General features: G+C 48.6%; 1 protein-coding gene across 1 annotated transcript in view; it reads right to left on the reverse strand.

Annotated features, from left to right (window-relative positions):
- LOC149436376 (kalirin) overlaps positions 1 to 21,429 on the reverse strand; it is a 162,160-nt gene that overhangs the window by 23,921 nt on the left and 116,810 nt on the right. The window contains exons 23-26 of the mRNA XM_089661685.1: positions 19,261 to 19,451; positions 14,822 to 14,923; positions 9,694 to 9,836; positions 4,170 to 4,272 (exon numbers count right to left, since the gene is read on the reverse strand). Of these exons, the coding sequence (XP_089517811.1) occupies positions 4,170 to 4,272; positions 9,694 to 9,836; positions 14,822 to 14,923; positions 19,261 to 19,451 (539 nt within the window). The remainder of the gene's footprint in view (positions 1 to 4,169; positions 4,273 to 9,693; positions 9,837 to 14,821; positions 14,924 to 19,260; positions 19,452 to 21,429) is intronic.

Here is a 21,429-nt window from a genome sequence, read left to right on the forward strand (position 1 = left end):
AATGAAGAGAAATCCAAATCAGTATTTGGGGTGACCCCCCCATATCCTGTGATCAGTATTAGGGTAGCTCCCCCTTTGCCTTCTTCTAGCTAGACTTGCACCCAGTGAAGGAACCCCTCAGGTAGGTTGCTCTATGGACATCTTGGAGGACTCAGCCCAGATCTTCTGTGGATGTCGCCTTCCTCCAATCCTTCTGTCTCTTCATGTCGTCCCAGACAGACTCCATGATGGTGAGATCAGGGCTCTCTGGGGGCCAAACCATCACTTCATGGAATCCTTGTTCTTCTTTACACTGAAGCTAATTCTTCATGACATTGGATGGAAGGTTGGGGTGGTTGTCCTGCTGCAGAATAATTTGAGGCCAATCACGCGACTCCTTGATGGTATGGCATGATAGGGGAGAATCTGCCTGGATTTCTCAGCATTGAGGACACCATTGACTCTGACCAAATCTACAACTCCATTTCCAGAAATGCAGCTCTAACTGTGCAAGGAACCTCCACCATGCTTCACAGTTGACACATTATTGTACTGCTCTCCAGCCCTTCACCAGCAAACTACCTCCTGCTACAGCCAAATATTTCACATTTTGATTCATCAGTCCAGAGCACCTGCTGCCATTTTTCCTGTCTTCCTGCATAGAACATAGAATCAAGGCTAAGATTTGGTCAGGATCAATGGTGTCCTCATTGCTAGGCAGATAATTATCCATCATGTCAAACCATCAGGGAGGTGTGATTGACCCCAAATGTATCCTGCAGCAGGACAACCCCCCACCCCCCCCAAACATCCAGCCAATGTCATTAGGAACTATCTTCAGTGTAAAGAAGAACAAGGAGTTCAAGAAGTGATGGTTTGGCCCCCACAGAGCCCTGATCTCACCATCATGGAGTCAGTCTGGGACGACATGAAGAGATAAAAGGCAGCCGACATCCACAGAAGATCTGGGCTTAGTTCTCCAAGATGTCCATAGAACAACCTACCTGAGGGGTTCCTTCACTGGGTGCAAGTCTACCTAAAAGGAGGCAAAGGGCGGCCACCCCAAATATTGGTTGGATTTGAATTTCTCTTCTCTTCAGTTACTTTCCATTTTGTTAATTGAGAAAAAAAAATAATTATTAACAATTCAATTACTGAAAGACTTCATTTACAACATTTTTTTTTACACCTGCCTAAGATTTTTGCACAGTACTGTATATACTACAGAAACCACATTATCCATCCCAGCACCAAGTACGAGCCTAGTCTGAAATCATCTGGTTCAGCCAGTATTTACCCCTCCCCTTCCAGGCCGGGGTAGGCCCTTAAAATAGGCAAAGAGCCAAAAAAAAACAAATAGCAAGAATACCATACATAACATATTATACACAGAGTGAATGTCCACATAAACACTCTATACAGGTGAAACCGGAACAATGAGAATCTGGTGCATTCATTCATTCATTGATTTCAGTGCAGCAACTTAAAAGGTGACACTAATATATGAGACTCATTCCATGCAAAGCAAGATAGTTCCAGCCGTGATTTGTCATCATTGTGATGATTATGGCTTACAGCTCATGAAAACCCCAAATCCACAATCTCAGAAAATGAGAATATTCCATGCAATCAATAAAACACGGATTGTACATAGAACAATATCGCACCTCTGAAAAGTAGAAGCTGCATATGTACTCAGTACTTGGTTGGGGCCCCTTTTGCAGCAATTACTGCCTCAATGCGGCGTGGCATGGAAGCTATCAGCCTGTGGCACTGCTGAGGTGTTATGGAAGACCAGGATGCTTCAATAGCGGCCTTCAGCTCTTCTGCATTGTTCGGTCTCATGTCTCTCATCTTTCTCTTGGCAATGCCCCATAGATTCTCTATGGGGTTCAGGTCAGGCGAGTTTGCTGGCCAATCAAGCACAGTAATCCCACGGTCATTGAACCAGGTTTTGGTGCTTTTGGCAGTGTGGGCGGAGCCAAGTCCTGCTGGAAAATGAAGTCAGCGTCCCCATAAAGCTGGTCTGCGGAAGGAAGCATGAAGTGCTCCAAAATCTCCTGGTAGACGGCTGCGTTGGCCCTGGACTTCATGAAGCACAGTGGGCCAACACCAGCAGATGACATGGCTCCCCAAATCAACACAGACTGTGGAAACTTCACACTGGACTTCAAGCATCTTGCAGTGTGTGCCTCTCCATTCTTCCTCCATACTCGGGGTCCTTGGGCCTCTCCATTCTTCCTCCATACTCGGGCTCCTTGGGCCTCTCCATTCTTCCTCCATACTCGGGCTCCTTGGGCCTCTCCATCCTTCCTCCATACTCTGGGTCCTTGGGCCTCTCCATCCTTCCTCCATACTCGGGGTCCTTGGGCCTCTCCATCCTTCCTCCATACTCGGGGTCCTTGGGCCTCTCCATTCTTCCTCCATACTCGGGGTCCTTGGGCCTCTCCATTCTTCCTCCTTACTCGGGGTCCTTGTGCCTCTCCATTCTTCCTCCATACTCAGGGTCCTTGTGCCTCTCCATTCTTCCTCCATACTCGGGGTCCTTGTGCCTCTCCATTCTTCCTCCATACTCGGGGTCCTCGTGCCTCTCCATTCTTCCTCCATACTCGGGGTCCTCGTGCCTCTCCATTCTTCCTCCATACTTGGGGTCCTTGGGCCTCTCCATTCTTCCTCCATACTCGGGGTCCTCGGGCCTCTCCATTCTTCCTCCATACTCAGGGTCCTTGGGCCTCTCCATTCTTCCTCCATACTCGGGGTCCTTGGGCCTCTCCATTCTTCCTCCATACTCGGGGTCCTTGTGCCTCTCCATTCTTCCTCCATACTCGGGGTCCTTGGGCCTCTCCATTCTTCCTCTATACTCGGGGTCCTTGGGCCTCTCCATTCTTCCTTCATACTCGGGGTCCTTGGTTTCCAAATGAGATGCAAAAGTTGCTCTCATCAGAAAAGAGGACTTTGGACCACTGAGCAGCAGACCAGGTCTGTTTTTCTTTAGCCCAGGTAAGACGCTTCTGACGTTTGTTGTTCAGGAGCGGCTTGACAAGAGGAATACGACATTTGAAGCCCATGTCCAGGATCCGTCTGTGTGTGGCTCTTGATGCACTGACTCCAGCCTCAGTCCACTCCTTGTGAAAGTCCCCAACACTTTTGAATGGCCTTTTCCTGACAATCCTCTCCAGGCTGCGGTCATCCCTGCTGCTTGTGCACCTTTTTCTTCCACACTTTTCCCTTCCACATAACTTTCTATTAATGTGCTTTGATACAGCACTTTGGGAACATCCAACTTCTTCTGCAATTCCCTTTTGAGGCTTTCCCTCCTTATGGAGGGTGTCAGTGATGGTGTCAGGTCAGCAGTTTTTCCCATGATTGGGATTCCTACTGAACCCAACTGAGAGACCATTTAAAGGCTCAGGAACCCTTTGCAGGTGTTATGGCTGAATGAACTGATTAGAGTGGGACACTTTGAGCCGAGATTATTCCACCTTTTCACAATATTCTCATTTTCTGAGATTGTGGATTTGGGGTTTTCATGAGCTGTAAGCCATAATCATCACAATGATGACAAATCACGGCTGGAACTATCTTGCTTTGCATGGAATGAGTCTCATATATTAGTGTCACCTTTTAAGTTGCTGCACTGAAATAAATCAACTTTTGCACCAGATTCTCATTGTTTGAGTTTCACCTGCATATACTACAGCCGTCCCTCTGCAGCAGTTTGACACGCCCCCTGCCAAGCCACAGCTAGAGTTGTCCAATCAGCACAGAGTGTGAGCTTTCCTATTTGGAGAGCTCTACTCAGCATGGGGTGGGTCAGACCTCTGCAGAGAGACCACTGCTTCCGCACAGAGAACATGGTCTTTCTCTGAAGCATGCTGGTGGAGGACAGGCTTTTCTACTCGGGCTGTGGCTGCTTTCTAAAGAAAACGAAACTGCAAGGGCCCAATTAATCTTGTCCTCTCCCAGCTTATTCAAATGAATGAGCCGCCAAACCAACCAAACAAATCAGATCTGCCCCATTTTCTACCAAATATCTGCAGACCGATACTCAAGAAATGTGTGTTTGTAGTCTCTGTGAGATTCAGATAGGATTAGTTCTATGAACATCAATGAGCACAGACAACGGGTTGGCACTGCAGCCTTCCCATGATGCATCACACAGCGCGTAAAAAGGACAAACCGCGGCCTACCTTGTCGCTGTCTACAGTGTTCTGTGAAGTCCGAGAGGCGATGGAGATCGTGTCCGGCTGGCTGCTGCCATCTCCCTGACTGTCCAGATCCTCCAAGCCGTCCCTGAAACAAGAGGAACCGACAATGGTTACAGAAACCATCATAACATCAAAAACAAAACCAAAAACAACACCAAAACAAAACACCAAAACAACATCAAAACCAAAACACCACCAAAATAAAAACACCACCAAAAAAACAACAACATGAAAACCAAAACAAAACAAAAACATCAAAAGCAAAACACCACCAAAATAAAAAACAACATCAAAACCAACACAAAAAACCAAAACAACATCAAAAGCAAAACACCACCAAAGCAAAAACATCAAAACCAAAAACAACACCAAAACAAAACACCAAAACAACATCAAAACCAAAACACCACCAAAATAAAAACACCACCAAAAAAAAAAAAAACATCAAAAGCAAAACAGCACCAAAATAAAAACAACATGAAAACCAAAACAAAAAAAAACAAAACAAAAACATCAAAAGCAAAACAGCACCAAAATAAAAAACAACATCAAAACCAACACAAAAAACCAAAACAACATCAAAAGCAAAACAGCACCAAAATAAAAACAACATGAAAACCAAAACAAAAAAAACCAAAACAAAAACATCAAAAGCAAAACACCACCAAAATAAAAAACAACATCAAAACCAACACAAAAAACCAAAACAACATCAAAAGCAAAACAGCACCAAAATAAAAACAACATGAAAACCAAAACAAAAAAAACCAAAACAAAAACATCAAAAGCAAAACACCACCAAAATAAAAAACAACATCAAAACCAACACAAAAAACCAAAACAACATCAAAAGCAAAACACCACCAAAGCAAAAACATCAAAACCAAAACAACAAAAGCAAAAACATCAAAACCAAAACACCATTGAGCCCGGGTTCACAGTGATGCGGTGCTGAATTCTCAGCGTTTTCTGTACAAATTCCGCACCGCATCAGAATTGCACCCCGTTCATGCGATCCGCTGCGGGTGTGCATGTTAACAACACCCCGGAGGTGGTCCGCAGAACGCAGTGCGATGTGCAGAATCGGATCACATAGTTGTGAATACCCATGCGATGCGATCCGATTCTAGCGCGGACCCAAAAATGGGTCCTGCACCGTTTTTTGTGCGGCGCGATTAGAGCCATACAAAATGTACGGCTCCAATCGCACCTCACACAAACCACATGTGATTTGCACAGGAATGCGGTGCGGTTTCCGGGGCGAATCACATGCGATATACCGTGCCGCATGTATGTGAACCCCGGGCTGAAACCAAAACTATATTACCATCACTGGAAGTGTAAATATTATTAAAAAATATTGGCAGAGCATGATCCCCTCCCTTCGGAGACTGGGCCGCAGGGCAGTATTCCAACATAATGACCCCAAACACCTCCAAGACCACCACTGCCTTGCTAAAGAAGCTGAGGGTGAAGGTGATGGACTGGCCAAGCATGTCTCCAGACCTAAACCCTATTGAGCATTTGTGGGGCCTCCTCAAACGGAAGGTGGAGGAGCGCAAGGTCTCTAACATCCACCAGCTTCGTGATGTCGTCATGGAGGAGTGGAAGAGGACTCCAGTGGCAACCTGTGAAGCTCTGGTGACCTCCATGCCCAAGAGGGTGAAGGCAGTGCTGGAAAATAATGGCGGCCACACAAAATATTGACACTTTGGGCCCAATTTGGACCTTGTCACTTAGGGGTGGAGTCACTTTTGTTGCCAGCGGTTTAGACATTAATGGCGGTGTGTTGAGTTATTTTGAGGGGACAGCAAATTTCCATGTTATACAAACTGTACACTGACTACGTCACATTGTAGCAAAGTGTCATTTCTTCAGTGTTGTCACATGAAAGAGAGAATCAAATATTGACACAAACGTGAGGGGGGGGGGGGGGCTCACTTCTGGGAGATACTGTATATATATTATTATTATACAGTATTTATAAAGCGCCAACAGTTCGCTCAGCGCTGTACATTACAAATATAAATATATATATACATACATACATTGTATACAGACCGGGGGAGGGGGGACTCACTTCTGGGAGATACTGTATATCCACACAGGTGGCACCAACACCTTCATCCAATCACCATGGAATGTTGAGATGTTGATGTCAGGAACATTGTGGAACCCTCCTTTCCTAGCTCCATCATCTGATCCTTGGTGTCAAGAACATAACCCAATATTTATATCTATACCTTAAGACACATTCATCCAACCACCATGGAATGTGCAGACGATTATCCAAGGACGCGAGTGGACATGTAAAAGTTGTGGAACCCTCCTGTCCTAGCTCCATCATCTTATCCTTGGTGTCAGGAACATAACCCAACATTTACACCCATACCTTAAGAAACCTTCATCCAACCACCATGGAATGTGGAGATGCTGAAGGACAAGATGGGATGTGTGAAAGTTGTGGAACCCTCCTGTCCTTGCTCCATCATCTTATCCTTGGTTTCAGGAACATAATCCAACATTTACACCCATACCTTAAGAAACCTTCATCCAACCACCATGGAATGTGGAGCTGTTGATTATCCAAGGACAGGATGGGAGGTGTGAATGGTATATAGTCCCCTGCTCTAGTTGCATCATCCCACTCTTGGTGTCAGGAAGATACCCCAACATTTATATCCATATCTTACAACACTTTAATCCAATCACCATGGAATGCAGAGATATGGATTACTAAGGACAGGATTGGCTGTGTGAAAGTTGTGGAACCTTTCTTCCTAGTTCCATCATACCATCCTTGATATCAAGAAGATATGCCAACATTTATGTTCATACTTAATGATACCTTAATCCAATCACCATGGAGTTGAGTGTTGATATTGATTTCCATGACCAGGACGGGAGTTTTGCTGTAGATCCCCCCATTCTATTTCCATCATCCCATCTTTGATGGCAGAGGGTCTGTGCAGGTGTTAATCATTTGAGTCTCACCACTAAAGTTGCGAATTGATGGCAAACTGCCAGGGTAGAGATCTCCAAATGGCAATATAATTGGAAGACAGATGGTGTAGAAGGCCTCCCTCATGTGTTCAGGGGTGATTGCTCCATGCCCCTTTAGAACCAGTCGTCCCCAAAATGTGCACCTCACTTACTGCTGAGTAGTCTTGACCTGTAACATTTCTACCACCAAGATGTTCTCCACAATCTTCTTAAAAAAAAACAAAAAACAGCCCAATATAGGAAAATAAATTCAATAAGTCAGGACTCGGCAGTCTTCCTACACATTATGGAAAAGGGACCTTCCTCAAAGGACAGCGAGGTCACATTTTGGACAGAGGGGACAACTGGTTTGCAAGATGTGAGAGTCCATCTGTGTTGGGAGCCTTCCACACCATCAACCTTCCACATATAACGCCGTTTACATCTTTGACTTGACAATAGTTCACACCTTCAGCCACATGACTTGAATGATTAACAACCATGCAGACTGCCTAACAGCAAAGGTGGGATTACGTAACTAAAAAGGGGGGGTCCAGCGCTATCACACCTCCGAACCCTGTTCTTGGACAATCAGCACCTGCCTTGACATGATCCATGGTGATTGGATGAAGGGATGCTACCTATGTGGATAGAAGTGTTGCAGGATTATCCTGACACTCATTAGAACTGAATAAATGGTTTGGAGAAGCTTTGAAATGTCTTCAACATTACAGAACAAGTCCAGCTGACTGACCAACTACCACCAGACGTACCATCACCTGGATGCATGAGAACCTTCACAGACCTTCTTATTACAACTGCAAAACTAGTTTGTTTTTTTTTGTGGAGAACAAATAACAAAATGCAGTTCATCAGGTTTTCTGAGACTTTACGGGATTGAAAAGAAATGTTTGTTCCATTCTCAGGTATTTTGGTATTTGTGAGACTTTTACATTCCTGCTGCTACAGAATTTCATGAGGTTATTAAACACAGATCTGCAGAGTCTCCCCCTGCTGAGCGGAGTCCTATGTAAGTGCCATACCCATAAGGCTAGGTAGCAGATTACATGTCAGGGTCATACCCATAAGGCTAGGCGAGCAGATTACATGTCAGGGTCATACCCATAAGGCTAAGTAGCAGATCACATGTCAGGGTCATACCCTTAAGGCTAGGTAGCAGATTACATGTCAGGGTCATACCCATAAGGCTAGGTAGCAGATTACATGTCAGGGTCATACCCATAAGGCTAGGCAGCAGATTACATGTCAGGGTTATACCCATAAGGCTAGGCGAGCAGATTACATGTCAGGGTCATACCCATAAGGCTAGGCGAGCAGATTACATGTCAGGGTCATACCCATAAGGCTAGGTAGCAGATTACATGTCATGGTCATACCCATAAGGCTAGGTAGCAGATTACATGTCAGGGTCATACCCATAAGGCTAGGTAGCAGATTACATGTCAGGGTCATACCCATAAGACTAGGTAGCAGATTACATGTCAGGGTCATACCCATAAGGCTAGGCAGCAGATTACATGTCAGGGTCATACCCATAAGGCTAGGCGAGCAGATTACATGTCAGGGTCATACCCATAAGGCTAGGTAGCAGATTACATGTCAGGGTCATACCCATAAGGCTATGTAGCAGATTACATGTCAGGGTCATACCCATAAGGCTATGTAGCAGATTACATGTCAGGGTCATACCCATAAGGCTAGGTAGCAGATTACATGTCAGGGTCATACCCATAAGACTAGGTAGCAGATTACATGTCAGGGTCATACCCATAAGGCTATGTAGCAGATTACATGTCAGGGTCATACCCATAAGGCTGGGTAGCAGATTACATGTCAGGGTCATACCCATAAGGCTAGGTAGCAGATTACATGTCAGGGTCATACCCATAAGGCTATGTAGCAGATTACATGTCAGGGTCATACCCATAAGACTAGGTAGCAGATTACATGTCAGGGTCATACCCATAAGGCTATGTAGCAGATTACATGTCAGGGTCATACCCATAAGGCTGGGTAGCAGATTACATGTCAGGGTCATACCCATAAGGCTAGGTAGCAGCTTACATGTCAGGGTCATACCCATAAGACTAGGTAGCAGATTACATGTCAGGGTCATACCCATAAGGCTATGTAGCAGATTACATGTCAGGGTCATACCCATAAGGCTGGGTAGCAGATTACATGTCAGGGTCATACCCATAAGGCTAGGTAGCAGCTTACATGTCAGGGTCATACCCATAAGGCTAGGTAGCAGCTTACATGTCAGGGTCATACCCATAAGGCTAGGCGTGCAGATTACATGTCAGGGTCATACACATAAGGCTAGGTAGCAGATTACATGTCAGGGTCATACCCATAAGGCTAGGTAGCAGATTACATGGCAAGGTCATACCAATAAGGCTGGAGCCACACCGGTGATGACATCTCTGTACTCCTGAGCAATGAAATACTTGTTTCCCATCATCCTATCATATATCTCATTAAACACATATATATCGGTTACCTCTTGCTGTTGTTCCTCTGCTTGGCCGGGGTCTTTGGAGGCTGAATCGGCTCCTTCAGCGCACCTTTCAGATGGATCATTCTCTCCTGGATCACCTCTCGGATGTTCTTGATCCAGTCCTGCTTCACCTCAATGCTGGACGCCTGCGGGGGGAGAGAGACGAGTGAGCGCAGCGGCACCACCACCAGACTGAACGATGGCTTGTTTTGGACTTTCAGCCACATAGAGTAAATTGTATACCAGATACTGGGAGGATGTGATATTCTATACACAACTGTCTGCAGTGCCCCAGCTAGCAGCATCAAGAGCACCTGTCCCTCCTGGAACATATCCGGCATCCTACAAGATTACCTGTCCCTCCTGGAACATATCCGGCATCCTACAAGATTACCTGTCCCTCCTGGAACATATCCAGCATCCTACAAGAGCACCTGTCCCTCCTACAACATATCCGGCACCCTACAAGATTACCTGTCCCTCCTAGAACATATCCGGCATCCTACAAGATTACCTGTCCCTCCTACAACATATACGGCACCCTACAAGAGCACCTGTCCCTCCTGGAACATATCCGGCATCCTACAAGATTACCTGTCCCTCCTAGAACATATCCGGCATCCTACAAGATTACCTGTCCCTCCTGGAACATATCCAGCATCCTACAAGAGCACCTGTCCCTCCTGGAACATATCCGGCATCCTACAAGAGCGCCTGTCCCTCCTGGAACATATCCGGCATCCTACAAGATTACCTGTCCCTCCTAGAACATATCCGGCACCCTACAAGATTACCTGTCCCTCCTGGAACATATCCGGCATCCTACAAGATTACCTGTCCCTCCTGGAACATATCCGGCACCCTACAAGATTACCTGTCCCTCCTGGAACATATCCGGCACCCTACAAGATTACCTGTCCCTCCTACAACATATCCGGCACCCTACAAGAGCACCTGTCCCTCCTGGAACATATCCGGCACCCTACAAGAGTGCCTGTTTCTCCTGGAACATATCCGGCATCCTACAAGATTACCTGTCCCTCCAGGAACATATCCGGCATCCTACAAGATTACCTGTCCCTCCTGGAACATATCCGGCATCCTACAAGATTACCTGTCCCTCCTGGAACATATCCAGCATCCTACAAGATTACCTGTCCCTCCTGGAACATATCCGGCATCCTACAAGATTACCTGTCCCTCCAGGAACATATCCGGCATCCTACAAGATTACCTGTCCCTCCTGGAACATATCCGGCATCCTACAAGATTACCTGTCCCTCCTGGAACATATCCAGCATCCTACAAGATTACCTGTCCCTCCTGGAACATATCCGGCATCCTACAAGATTACCTGTCCCTCCTGGAACATATCCAGCATCCTACAAGAGCACCTGTCCCTCCTACAACATATCCGGCACCCTACAAGATTACCTGTCCCTCCTAGAACATATCCGGCATCCTACAAGATTACCTGTCCCTCCTACAACATATCCGGCACCCTACAAGATTACCTGTCCCTCCTACAACATATCCGGCACCCTACAAGGTTACCTGTCCCTCCTGGAACATATCCGGCATCCTACAAGATTACCTGTCCCTCCTGGAACATATCCAGCATCCTACAAGAGCGCCTGTCCCTCCTGGAACATATCCAGCATCCTACAAGAGCGCCTGTCCCTCCTGGAACATATCCGGCATCCTACAAGATTACCTGTCCCTCCTGGAACATATCCGGCATCCTACAAGATTACCTGTCCCTCCTGGAACATATCCAGCATCCTACAAGAGCGCCTGTCCCTCCTGGAACATATCCGGCATCCTACAAGATTACCTGTCCCTCCTGGAACATATCCGGCACCCTACAAGAGCGCCTGTCCCTCCTAGAACATATCCAGCATCCTACAAGATTACCTGTCCCTCCTGGAACATATCCAGCATCCTATAAGAGCACCTGTCCCTCCTGGAACATATCCAGCATCCTATAAGAGCACCTGTCCCTCCTGGAACATATCCAGCATCCTACAAGAGCACCTGTCCCTCCTAGAACATATCCAGCATCCTACAAGATTACCTGTCCCTCCTGGAACATATCCGGCACCCTACAAGATTACCTGTCCCTCCTGGAACATATCCGGCACCCTACAAGATTACCTGTCCCTCCTACAACATATCCGGCACCCTACAAGAGCACCTGTCCCTCCTGGAACATATCCGGCACCCTACAAGAGTGCCCGTTTCTCCTGGAACATATCCGGCATCCTACAAGATTACCTGTCCCTCCAGGAACATATCCGGCATCCTACAAGATTACCTGTCCCTCCTGGAACATATCCGGCATCCTACAAGATTACCTGTCCCTCCTGGAACATATCCAGCATCCTACAAGATTACCTGTCCCTCCTGGAACATATCCGGCATCCTACAAGATTACCTGTCCCTCCTGGAACATATCCAGCATCCTACAAGAGCACCTGTCCCTCCTACAACATATCCGGCACCCTACAAGATTACCTGTCCCTCCTAGAACATATCCGGCATCCTACAAGATTACCTGTCCCTCCTACAACATATCCGGCACCCTACAAGATTACCTGTCCCTCCTACAACATATCCGGCATCCTACAAGATTACCTGTCCCTCCTGGAACATATCCGGCATCCTACAAGATTACCTGTCCCTCCTGGAACATATCCAGCATCCTACAAGATTACCTGTCCCTCCTGGAACATATCCGGCATCCTACAAGATTACCTGTCCCTCCTGGAACATATCCGGCATCCTACAAGATTACCTGTCCCTCCTGGAACATATCCGGCATCCTACAAGATTACCTGTCCCTCCTACAACATATCCGGCACCCTACAAGAGCACCTGTCCCTCCTGGAACATATCCGGCACCCTACAAGAGCACCTGTCCCTCCTGGAACATATCCGGCACCCTACAAGATTACCTGTCCCTCCTGGAACATATCCGGCACCCTACAAGAGTGCCTGTCCCTCCTGGAACATATCCGGCATCCTACAAGATTACCTGTCCCTCCAGGAACATATCCGGCACCCTACAAGAGTGCCTGTCCCTCCTGGAACATATCCGGCATCCTACAAGATTACCTGTCCCTCCAGGAACATATCCGGCACCCTACAAGAGTGCCTGTCCCTCCTGGAACATATCCGGCATCCTACAAGATTACCTGTCCCTCCAGGAACATATCCGGCACCCTACAAGAGTGCCTGTCCCTCCTGGAACATATCCGGCATCCTACAAGATTACCTGTCCCTCCAGGAACATATCCGGCACCCTACAAGATTACCTGTCCCTCCTACAACATATTCGGCATCCTACAAGATTACCTGTCCCTCCTGGAACATATCCGGCATCCTACAAGATTACCTGTCCCTCCTGGAACATATCCAGCACCCTACAAGAGCACCTGTCCCTCCTGGAACATATCTGGCATCCTACAAGATTACCTGTCCCTCCCAGAACATATCCGGCATCCTACAAGAGCGCCTGTCCCTCCTACAACATATCCGGCATCCTACAAGATTACCTGTCCCTCCCAGAACATATCCGGCATCCTACAAGAGCACCTGTCCCTCCTGGAACATATCCGGCATCCTACAAGAGCACCTGTCTGTTCCTTTCCACAACCAGGCACACTACACGAGTACCTAGCCCATTCTTCATATAGCCTGGAACCCTACAAGAGCACCCATTCCCTCCTACACACAGTCTGGAACCCTAAAGAGGACCTGTCCCATCACAGACACAGTCAGGAACCCTAAAAGAGCACCTTACTGTTATTGCACCCAACCATGCAGCTTACAGGAGTACCTATCCTTAATACACATGGCTAGGCACCCTCCAAGAGCATCTGTCCATTCCTGTCTACAACATGGCACCCTACAAGATTACCAGACCAATTGTTCATATAGGTAGGAACCCTACAAGAGGACCTGTCACTTCTTACACACAGCCAGGAACCCTACTAGACGACCTGTCCCATCACAAACACATTCAGGAACCCTACAAAAGGACCTGTCCCTTCCTACACACAGCCTGGAAGCCTACAAGAGGATCTGTCCATTCCTGTCTACAACATGGCACCCTACAAAATTACCAGACCAATTGTTCATATAGGTAGGAACCCTACAAGAGGACCTGTCACTTCTTACACACAGTCGGGAATCCTACTAAAGGACCTGTCCCATCACAAACACAGTCAGGAACCCTACAAGAGGACCTGTTCCTTCCTACACACAGCCTGGAACCCTACAAGAGGACCTGTCCCTTCCTACACACAGCCTGGAACCCTACAAGAGGACCTGTTCCTTCCTACACACAGCCTGGAAGCCTACAAGAGGACCTGTCCCTTCCTACACACAGCCTGGAAGCCTACAAGAGGACCTGTTCCTTCCTACACACAGCCTGGAAGCCTACAAGAGGACCTGTCCCTTCCTACACACAGCCTGGAAGCCTACAAGAGGACCTGTCCCTTCCTGTCTACAACATGGCACCCTTCAAGAGTACCAGACCAATTGTTCATATGGCTAGGAACTCTACAAGAGCACCTGTCCCTTCCTGCAGGCACCCTGTCCTGTATATACATTCCTCTTTACTGGACACCATTGGACAGAGAATGTCTAAGGTTTACCTTCCTCTCTGGATTATCATCTTTCTGTAGATACAGCAGAAGCCCCACCCAAGAGGAACTACAAGCTGAAGCCTCTCTGGGCAGAAAGCCAGCCGGGTTCTGGTGATATGTCACTAATACTGTATAACACACAAGAACTGAGGAAGTGGCTGGGAGATCCCTGATCAGATCTGGTGGAAGTCGCCTCTGCGAGACCACACACACACAGCATTAGAAATACTACAGACATTTCAGGATAAACGTGTAAATAGTAAAACACATACGAAAATTAAAACATAGCTGCTTATATCCTGTATCGGGACAAACAGGCAAAGAAAGGAACCTGGAGTGCCACCCACTGGCTGAAAATGAGATTACAAAACTATCCAGTGCAATATTTCAGAGTTACATTGAAACAGGTTTTTTCAATTCCATACCATAGGAAAATATTAAGACATCCATCTGCTATATATTTCCTTTAATGAGCAAAGTACCTTGAGCACCGTTCTGTTATCAGACGACGGCGTTCGGCCCGACCACAAGGCGAACTTGCAGGGGTCTCCTTCAACATGTTCCGTCACCCCCAACTCGGAGGTCTGGAGAAGAGAGGAGATGGTGGATGTGAATGCACGACACTTTTTACCCCCAAAAAAACATCAACAGAGACTTTACATACTTTCATAACTGGCTGAGACCCTACTGGGGAGATTTAACCTCACTTCCTGTTTTATTTGTGACAGTCCATTCCCCCACCGGAGAGATTTCCCTCCATTTCCTGTGCCAAAAGGAAGTGAAATGGGCACAAGGACAGGGATAAAAAACCTGACAGATGCTTTAACCCTTCCACACTCCATCTAAAACAAGTTGGGCGTTAAGGGTTCATTGTAAAGTGTGTGTAAAACCGAAACCTATTTTTTCAGTACATTGGAAGTCACTTTAATCGCTTATGGATTTGTTTGTTGTGAAGTTTCTCACCTCGAGATGCCAGTAACAGCACTTCCTGCTGCAGGCTGACTATGCCAAGCCTTGTAAGTAGCAACATTGTCAGCCTGCTGGGGGTGCCCTTCAGGTGTATGTTGGGATGCTTATCAAGCAGCCTATGGGCATACCTGAGGCCAATGGAAGATGTCCTCCCCTTACACTGGTGGTAAGTGAAGAAGGGCCCCTTAATGTTGGTGGTCATGGTATTGCACCCTTCCACTCATGGTCACTATGAGATGGAACCCCTTCCACTGGATGTCAGTTGGTGATGGGTCCCTTCCACTGGAAGTCAGTAGGAGATGGGCTCCCTTCCACTGGATATCCATAGGAGATGGTCCCCCTTCCACTGGATGCAAGTAGGAGATAGGCCACCCTTCCATTGAAGGTCAGTAGGAGATTGGCCACCCTTCCATTGGAGGTCAGTAGGAGATGGGCCACCCTTCCATTGGAGGTCAGTAGGAGATGGGCCACCCTTCCATTGGAGGTCAGTAGGAGATGGGCCACCCTTCCATTGGAGGTCAGTAGGAGATGGGCCACCCTTCCATTGGAGGTCAGTAGGAGATGGGCCACCCTTCCATTGGAGGTCAGTAGGAGATGGGCCTCCCTTCCATTGAAGGTCACTAGGAGATGGGCCACCCTTCCATTGGAGGTCAGTAGGAGATGGGCCACCCTTCCATTGGAGGTCAGTAGGAGATGGGCCACCCTTCCATTGGAGGTCAGTAGGAGATGGGCCACCCATCCATTGGAGGTCAGTAGGAGATGGGCCACCCATCCATTGGAGGTCAGTAGGAGATGGGCCACCCTTCCATTGGAGGTCAGTAGGAGATGGGCCACCCTTCCATTGGAGGTCAGTAGGAGATGGGCCTCCCTTCCATTGAAGGTCACTAGGAGATGGGCCACCCTTCCATTGGAGGTCAGTAGGAGATGGGCCACCCTTCCATTGGAGGTCAGTAGGAGATGGGCCACCCTTCCATTGGAGGTCAGTAGGAGATGGGCCACCCATCCATTGGAGGTCAGTAGGAGATGGGCCACCCATCCATTGGAGGTCAGTAGGAGATGGGCCACCCTTCCATTGGAGGTCAGTAGGAGATGGGCCACCCATCCATTGGAGGTCAGTAGGAGATGGGCCACCCTTCCATTGGAGGTCAGTAGGAGATGGGCCACCCTTCCATTGGAGGTCAGTAGTAGATGGCCCTCCCTTCTATTGGAGGTCAGTAGGAGATGGGCCACCCTTCCATTGGAGGTCAGTAGGAGATGGGCCACCCTTCCATTGGAGGTCAGTAGGAGATGGGCCACCCTTCCATTGGAGGTCAGTAGGAGATGGGCCACCCTTCCATTGGAGGTCAGTAGGAGATGGGCCACCCTTCCATTGGAGGTCAGTAGGTGATGGGCCACCCTTCTATTGGAGGTCAGTAGGAGATGGGCCACCCATCCATTGGAGGTCAGTAGGAGATGGGCCACCCTTCCATTGGAGGTCAGTAGGAGATGGGCCACCCTTCTATTGGAGGTCAGTAGGAGATGGGCCACCCTTCTATTGGAGGTCAGTAGGAGATGGGCCACCCTTCCATTGGAGGTCAGTAGGAGATGGGCCACCCTTCCACTGGAGGTCAGTAGTAGATGGGCCTCCCTTCTATTGCAGGTCAGTAGGAGATGGGCCACCCATCCATTGGAGGTCAGTAGGAGATGGGCCACCCATCCATTGGAGGTCAGTAGGAGATGGGCCACCCATCCATTGGAGGTCAGTAGGAGATGGGCCACCCTTCCATTGGAGGTCAGTAGGAGATGGGCCACCCTTCTATTGGAGGTCAGTAGGAGATGGGCCACCCTTCTATTGGAGGTCAGTAGGAGATGGGCCACCCTTCTATTGGAGGTCAGTAGAAGGGCGACCCTTCCACTGGAGAGCAGTAGGAGATGGGCCCCCTTTCATTAGATATTAGTTGAAAGAATGGCCTTCAGATGTCTGTTGGGATGCTTATCAAGCAGCCTATGGGAATGCCTGAGCCCATTGGAAGATGTCCTCCCCTTACACTGGTGGTGAGTGGAGAAGAGCCCCATAATGTTGGTGGTCATGGTATTGCACCCTTCCACTGGATGTCACTACGAAATAGGCCCCTTCCATTGGAAATCAGTAGGAGATGGACCCCTTCCATTGGAGGTCAGTAGGAGATGGGCCCCTTGCACTGGAAGTCAGTAGGTAATAGGCCCCTTCCACTGGAAGCCAGTAGGAGATGGGCCCCTTCCACTGGAAGCCAGTAGGAGATGGGCCCCTTCCACTGGAAGCCAGTAGGAAATGGGCCCCTTCCACTAGAAGTTAGGAGATGGGCTCCTTCCACTGGAAGTCAGTAGGAGTAGGGCCCCTTCCACTGGAAGTCAGTAGGAGATGGGCCCCTTTCACTGGAAGTCAGTAGGATATGGGCCCCTTCCACTGGAAGTCAGTAGGAGTAGGTCCCCTTCCATTGGAAGTCAGTAGGAGATGGGCCCCTTCCACTGGACGTCAGTAGGAGTAGGGCCCCTTCCACTGGAAGTCAAAAGGAGATGGGCCCCTTCCATTGGAGGTAAGAAATGGGCTCCTTTCACTGGAGGTCAGTAGGAGATGGGCCACCCTTCCATTGGAGGTCAGTAGGTGATGGGCCACCCTTCTATTGGAGGTCAGTAGGAGATGGGCCACCCTTCCATTGGAGGTCAGTAGGAGATGGGCCACCCTTCCATTGGAGGTCAGTAGGAGATGGGCCACCCTTCTATTGGAGGTCAGTAGGAGATGGGCCACCCTTCTATTGGAGGTCAGTAGGAGATGGGCCACCCTTCTATTGGAGGTCAGTAGGAGATGGGCCACCCTTCCATTGGAGGTCAGTAGGAGATGGGCCACCCTTCCATTGGAGGTCAGTAGGAGATGGGCCTCCCTTCTATTGAAGGTCAGTAGGAGATGGGCCACCCTTCCATTGGAGGTCAGTAGGTGATGGGCCACCCTTCTATTGGAGGTCAGTAGGTGATGGGCCACCCTTCTATTGGAGGTCAGTAGGAGATGGGCCACCCATCCATTGGAGGTCAGTAGGAGATGGGCCACCCATCCATTGGAGGTCAGTAGGTGATGGGCCACCCTTCTATTGGAGGTCAGTAGGTGATGGGCCACCCTTCTATTGGAGGTCAGTAGGAGATGGGCCACCCTTCCATTGGAGGTCAGTAGGAGATGGGCCACCCTTCTATTGGAGGTCAGTAGGAGATGGGCCACCCTTCCATTGGAGGTAAGAAATGGGCTCTTTTCACTGGAGGTCAGTAAGAGATGGGCCCCCTTCCATTGAAGGTCAGCAGGAGATGGGCCCCCTTCCATTGAAGGTCAGCAGGAGATGGGCCCCCTTCCACTGAAGGTCAGCAGGAGATGGGCCCCCTTCCACTGAAGGTCAGAAGGAGATGGGCCCCCTTCCACTGAAGATCAGTAGGAGATGGGCCCCCTTCCACTGAAGATCAGTAGGAGATGGGCCCCCTTCCACTGAAGATCAGTAGGAGATGGGCCCCCTTCCACTGAAGATCAGTAGGAGATGGGCCGCCTTCCACTGAAGATCAGTAGGAAATAGGCCACTTTCCGCTGGATGTCATTTGGAAGAATGCCCTTAATTGGTGGTCATTGGATACAATGTCAATATTCTAAACAGATAAAACGATAACTGGTGTCATTGGTTAGTTATCAGAGGGAAGGGGGGAGAGATTCCACACCAATGACTGGTGTCCTAGGACCCAGGACTATGTAGGTACCATAACGCACAAGGTCAACTGCCACTGCTGCCTACTCAAGGAACCCTCAGCAACCTCCAGAGCAGCCCAATTGTTCCCCAAATCCCTGGCTGAGAATGGGTGATCTATAGTTCTGATCTATCAGAACAAGAAGCCAGCATTGTGGTCCTCAGACCGGCGTACGTTTAGTCCGTCGCAATGTACACAAACCAGAAGGACGTACCAGCAGCTTGTTTTTGTAAACATATTTTGTGTGTCCTGCAGAGTCTTTTATCTCCTTGCTGAACACTAGAGAGATCTCGAAGAGGAAAAGGTGTCGGTCCCGCCCCTTGCGGATCAGAGATTTGGGATCCCAGACTTGGAAGGAATCCTGCAGAATCAGCTCACCCTGAACGTCCAAGTTTTCATCAAACCCTGGAAACAGAAAAAGAAGAAGACTGAGTCACCAGGAATCCTGCCTTGATGGAAATCTCCACCTACACTTTGCTGAAACACAAATCATATATTACACAGAACATATTCGTAGAGAAGGTGATACTTCAATTGTTAGGTTTGTACTTCTGTCACAATTGTTTATATTTCTGGTACAATCTGGACTGTAAATGTCTGCAAATGTGGCCATCACCCAGAATACTGACCAAGACTTTACCAGAGATTGATACTTCCTCTGGCTCCTCATGGGTGTGGTCAAAATTCCACCAATACCCTTAATATTCTGCTCAGAAAGGGCCTACAGACTGGTGAACGTACATTTCAGGGGGTTTATTTAAAGCGGAGCTCCACCCAAAAGGGGAAGTTCCGCTTTAAGGACTGCTCCCCCACTCCCCATTAAGGATTGGCACCTTTGGGGGGCGGGGGGAGCGGGTACCCAAATTTGACAGGTACCCGCTCCTACTTCCGGTCCGATCGCCTAGGCCAGGGGTTGGCAACTGTGGCCCTCCAGTGGTTGGTGAAATACAAGTCCCATCATGCCTCTGCCTTTGGGAGACATGCTTGTAACTGTCAGTTTTGCAATGCCTCATGGAACTTGTAGTTCTACAACAGCTGGAGGGCCACAGTTGCCCACCCCTAGCCTAGGCGATCGGAAGGTGTCCTCCCTCCCCCTAGTCTTTTGGGACACGTGACAGGTCCCAGAAGACTACAGGACCATTCATGAAGCGCAGCACTACTCACGCATGCGCAGTGGGTACCTGGCTGTGAAGCCGCAAGCTGCACAGCCGGGTGCCCACACTGAAGAAGCCGGCCTCCTGGAATAAAGGACGGCCGGTGAAACGGGCTACAGGAGACACACCGCGGGACCAAGGGACAGTGGCTGTTTTTTAAAAGTCAGCAGCTACAGTTTTCGTACAGTTTTTGTAGCTGCTGACTTTTATTTTTTATCAGCATGAGCGGAACTCCCCTTTAATATTTTTCAGTAGAATATATTTTGAGAGTATGGCTGATAATTGTTCATACAAGTTACAATCTAATTGCAAATTTCTTCTTTAGATTTACAATTCGTTCTGCAGCATGAAGAATTATTGAAAATTCTCTTCCACCAATATCCACTCAGGGAGTTCCTCGCACTACAGGGCTACTGTCAGAGCCAAAGTTGATTGTACAATCAGATTGTAATTGCGTGGACACTTCTACTTACATGCAGTACGCTGAATCAGTTTGTAAATTTATTTTCACGATGGGAAGTGAAATCCTTGCCAATGAATCTCGATGTGTCTTTACGTATACTTTGTTTCTCTCTTTGTACCGCTCGATAAAAATGTAACAAAGTATTAATCCTCTCTAAGTCGTGGGCTGGTGCTCCAGGGGTCGCAATGGCCCCCTGGAGCACGGATGGGGTTGCCCGTGCTCCAGGGGGCCCTTACAGCCTTCCTGTCTGTCTACTGTGAAAATTGCTTGCTGGGTCACTCTGCGTAAGTAATTCAGTAAACTCAGAGGGGCCCGGGCCGGCACACTCTCGGAGTTTCTGGTGTCATCTACACAGGGTGACGGGATAAGCCCTTTCCCCTAGTAGCTTTCCCCCCTGCCCAGTCCAGTACAGCCCCTCCCCGCCCTGCTCAATCGTGCATGTGCACATAAGGTGGGGGAAGGCAGGCCACGTGGGGGCAGGTAGGCCACGTGGGGGCAGGCCACGCTCTTAGCTGCAGGGTGAAAGTGGTGGGCTTGTATATGAATCTGGAAGTCAGAGGACCCGCCCACCCACCTTGGGCCCTCTGGGTTCCTCTTTTACATACAAGAGCACCACTTTCACCATCTTGGCGTGCGGTGGACGCCGTGGGTGGTAGTGAGGGGGGGGGGGGGGGGTCGGTAGGGCACAACTTTTGCATCCGGGCCCACAAGCTTCCAGCAGATCCTTCCTCTGCTCGGATTTTATGAATATTAATGCTCGAGGTGA

The sequence above is a fragment of the Staurois parvus genome, unplaced genomic scaffold (genome assembly GCF_062004578.1).
Source record: "Staurois parvus isolate SC_StPar_1 unplaced genomic scaffold, SC_StPar_1.0 ptg001366l, whole genome shotgun sequence".
Classification (NCBI taxonomy): domain Eukaryota; kingdom Metazoa; phylum Chordata; class Amphibia; order Anura; family Ranidae; genus Staurois; species Staurois parvus.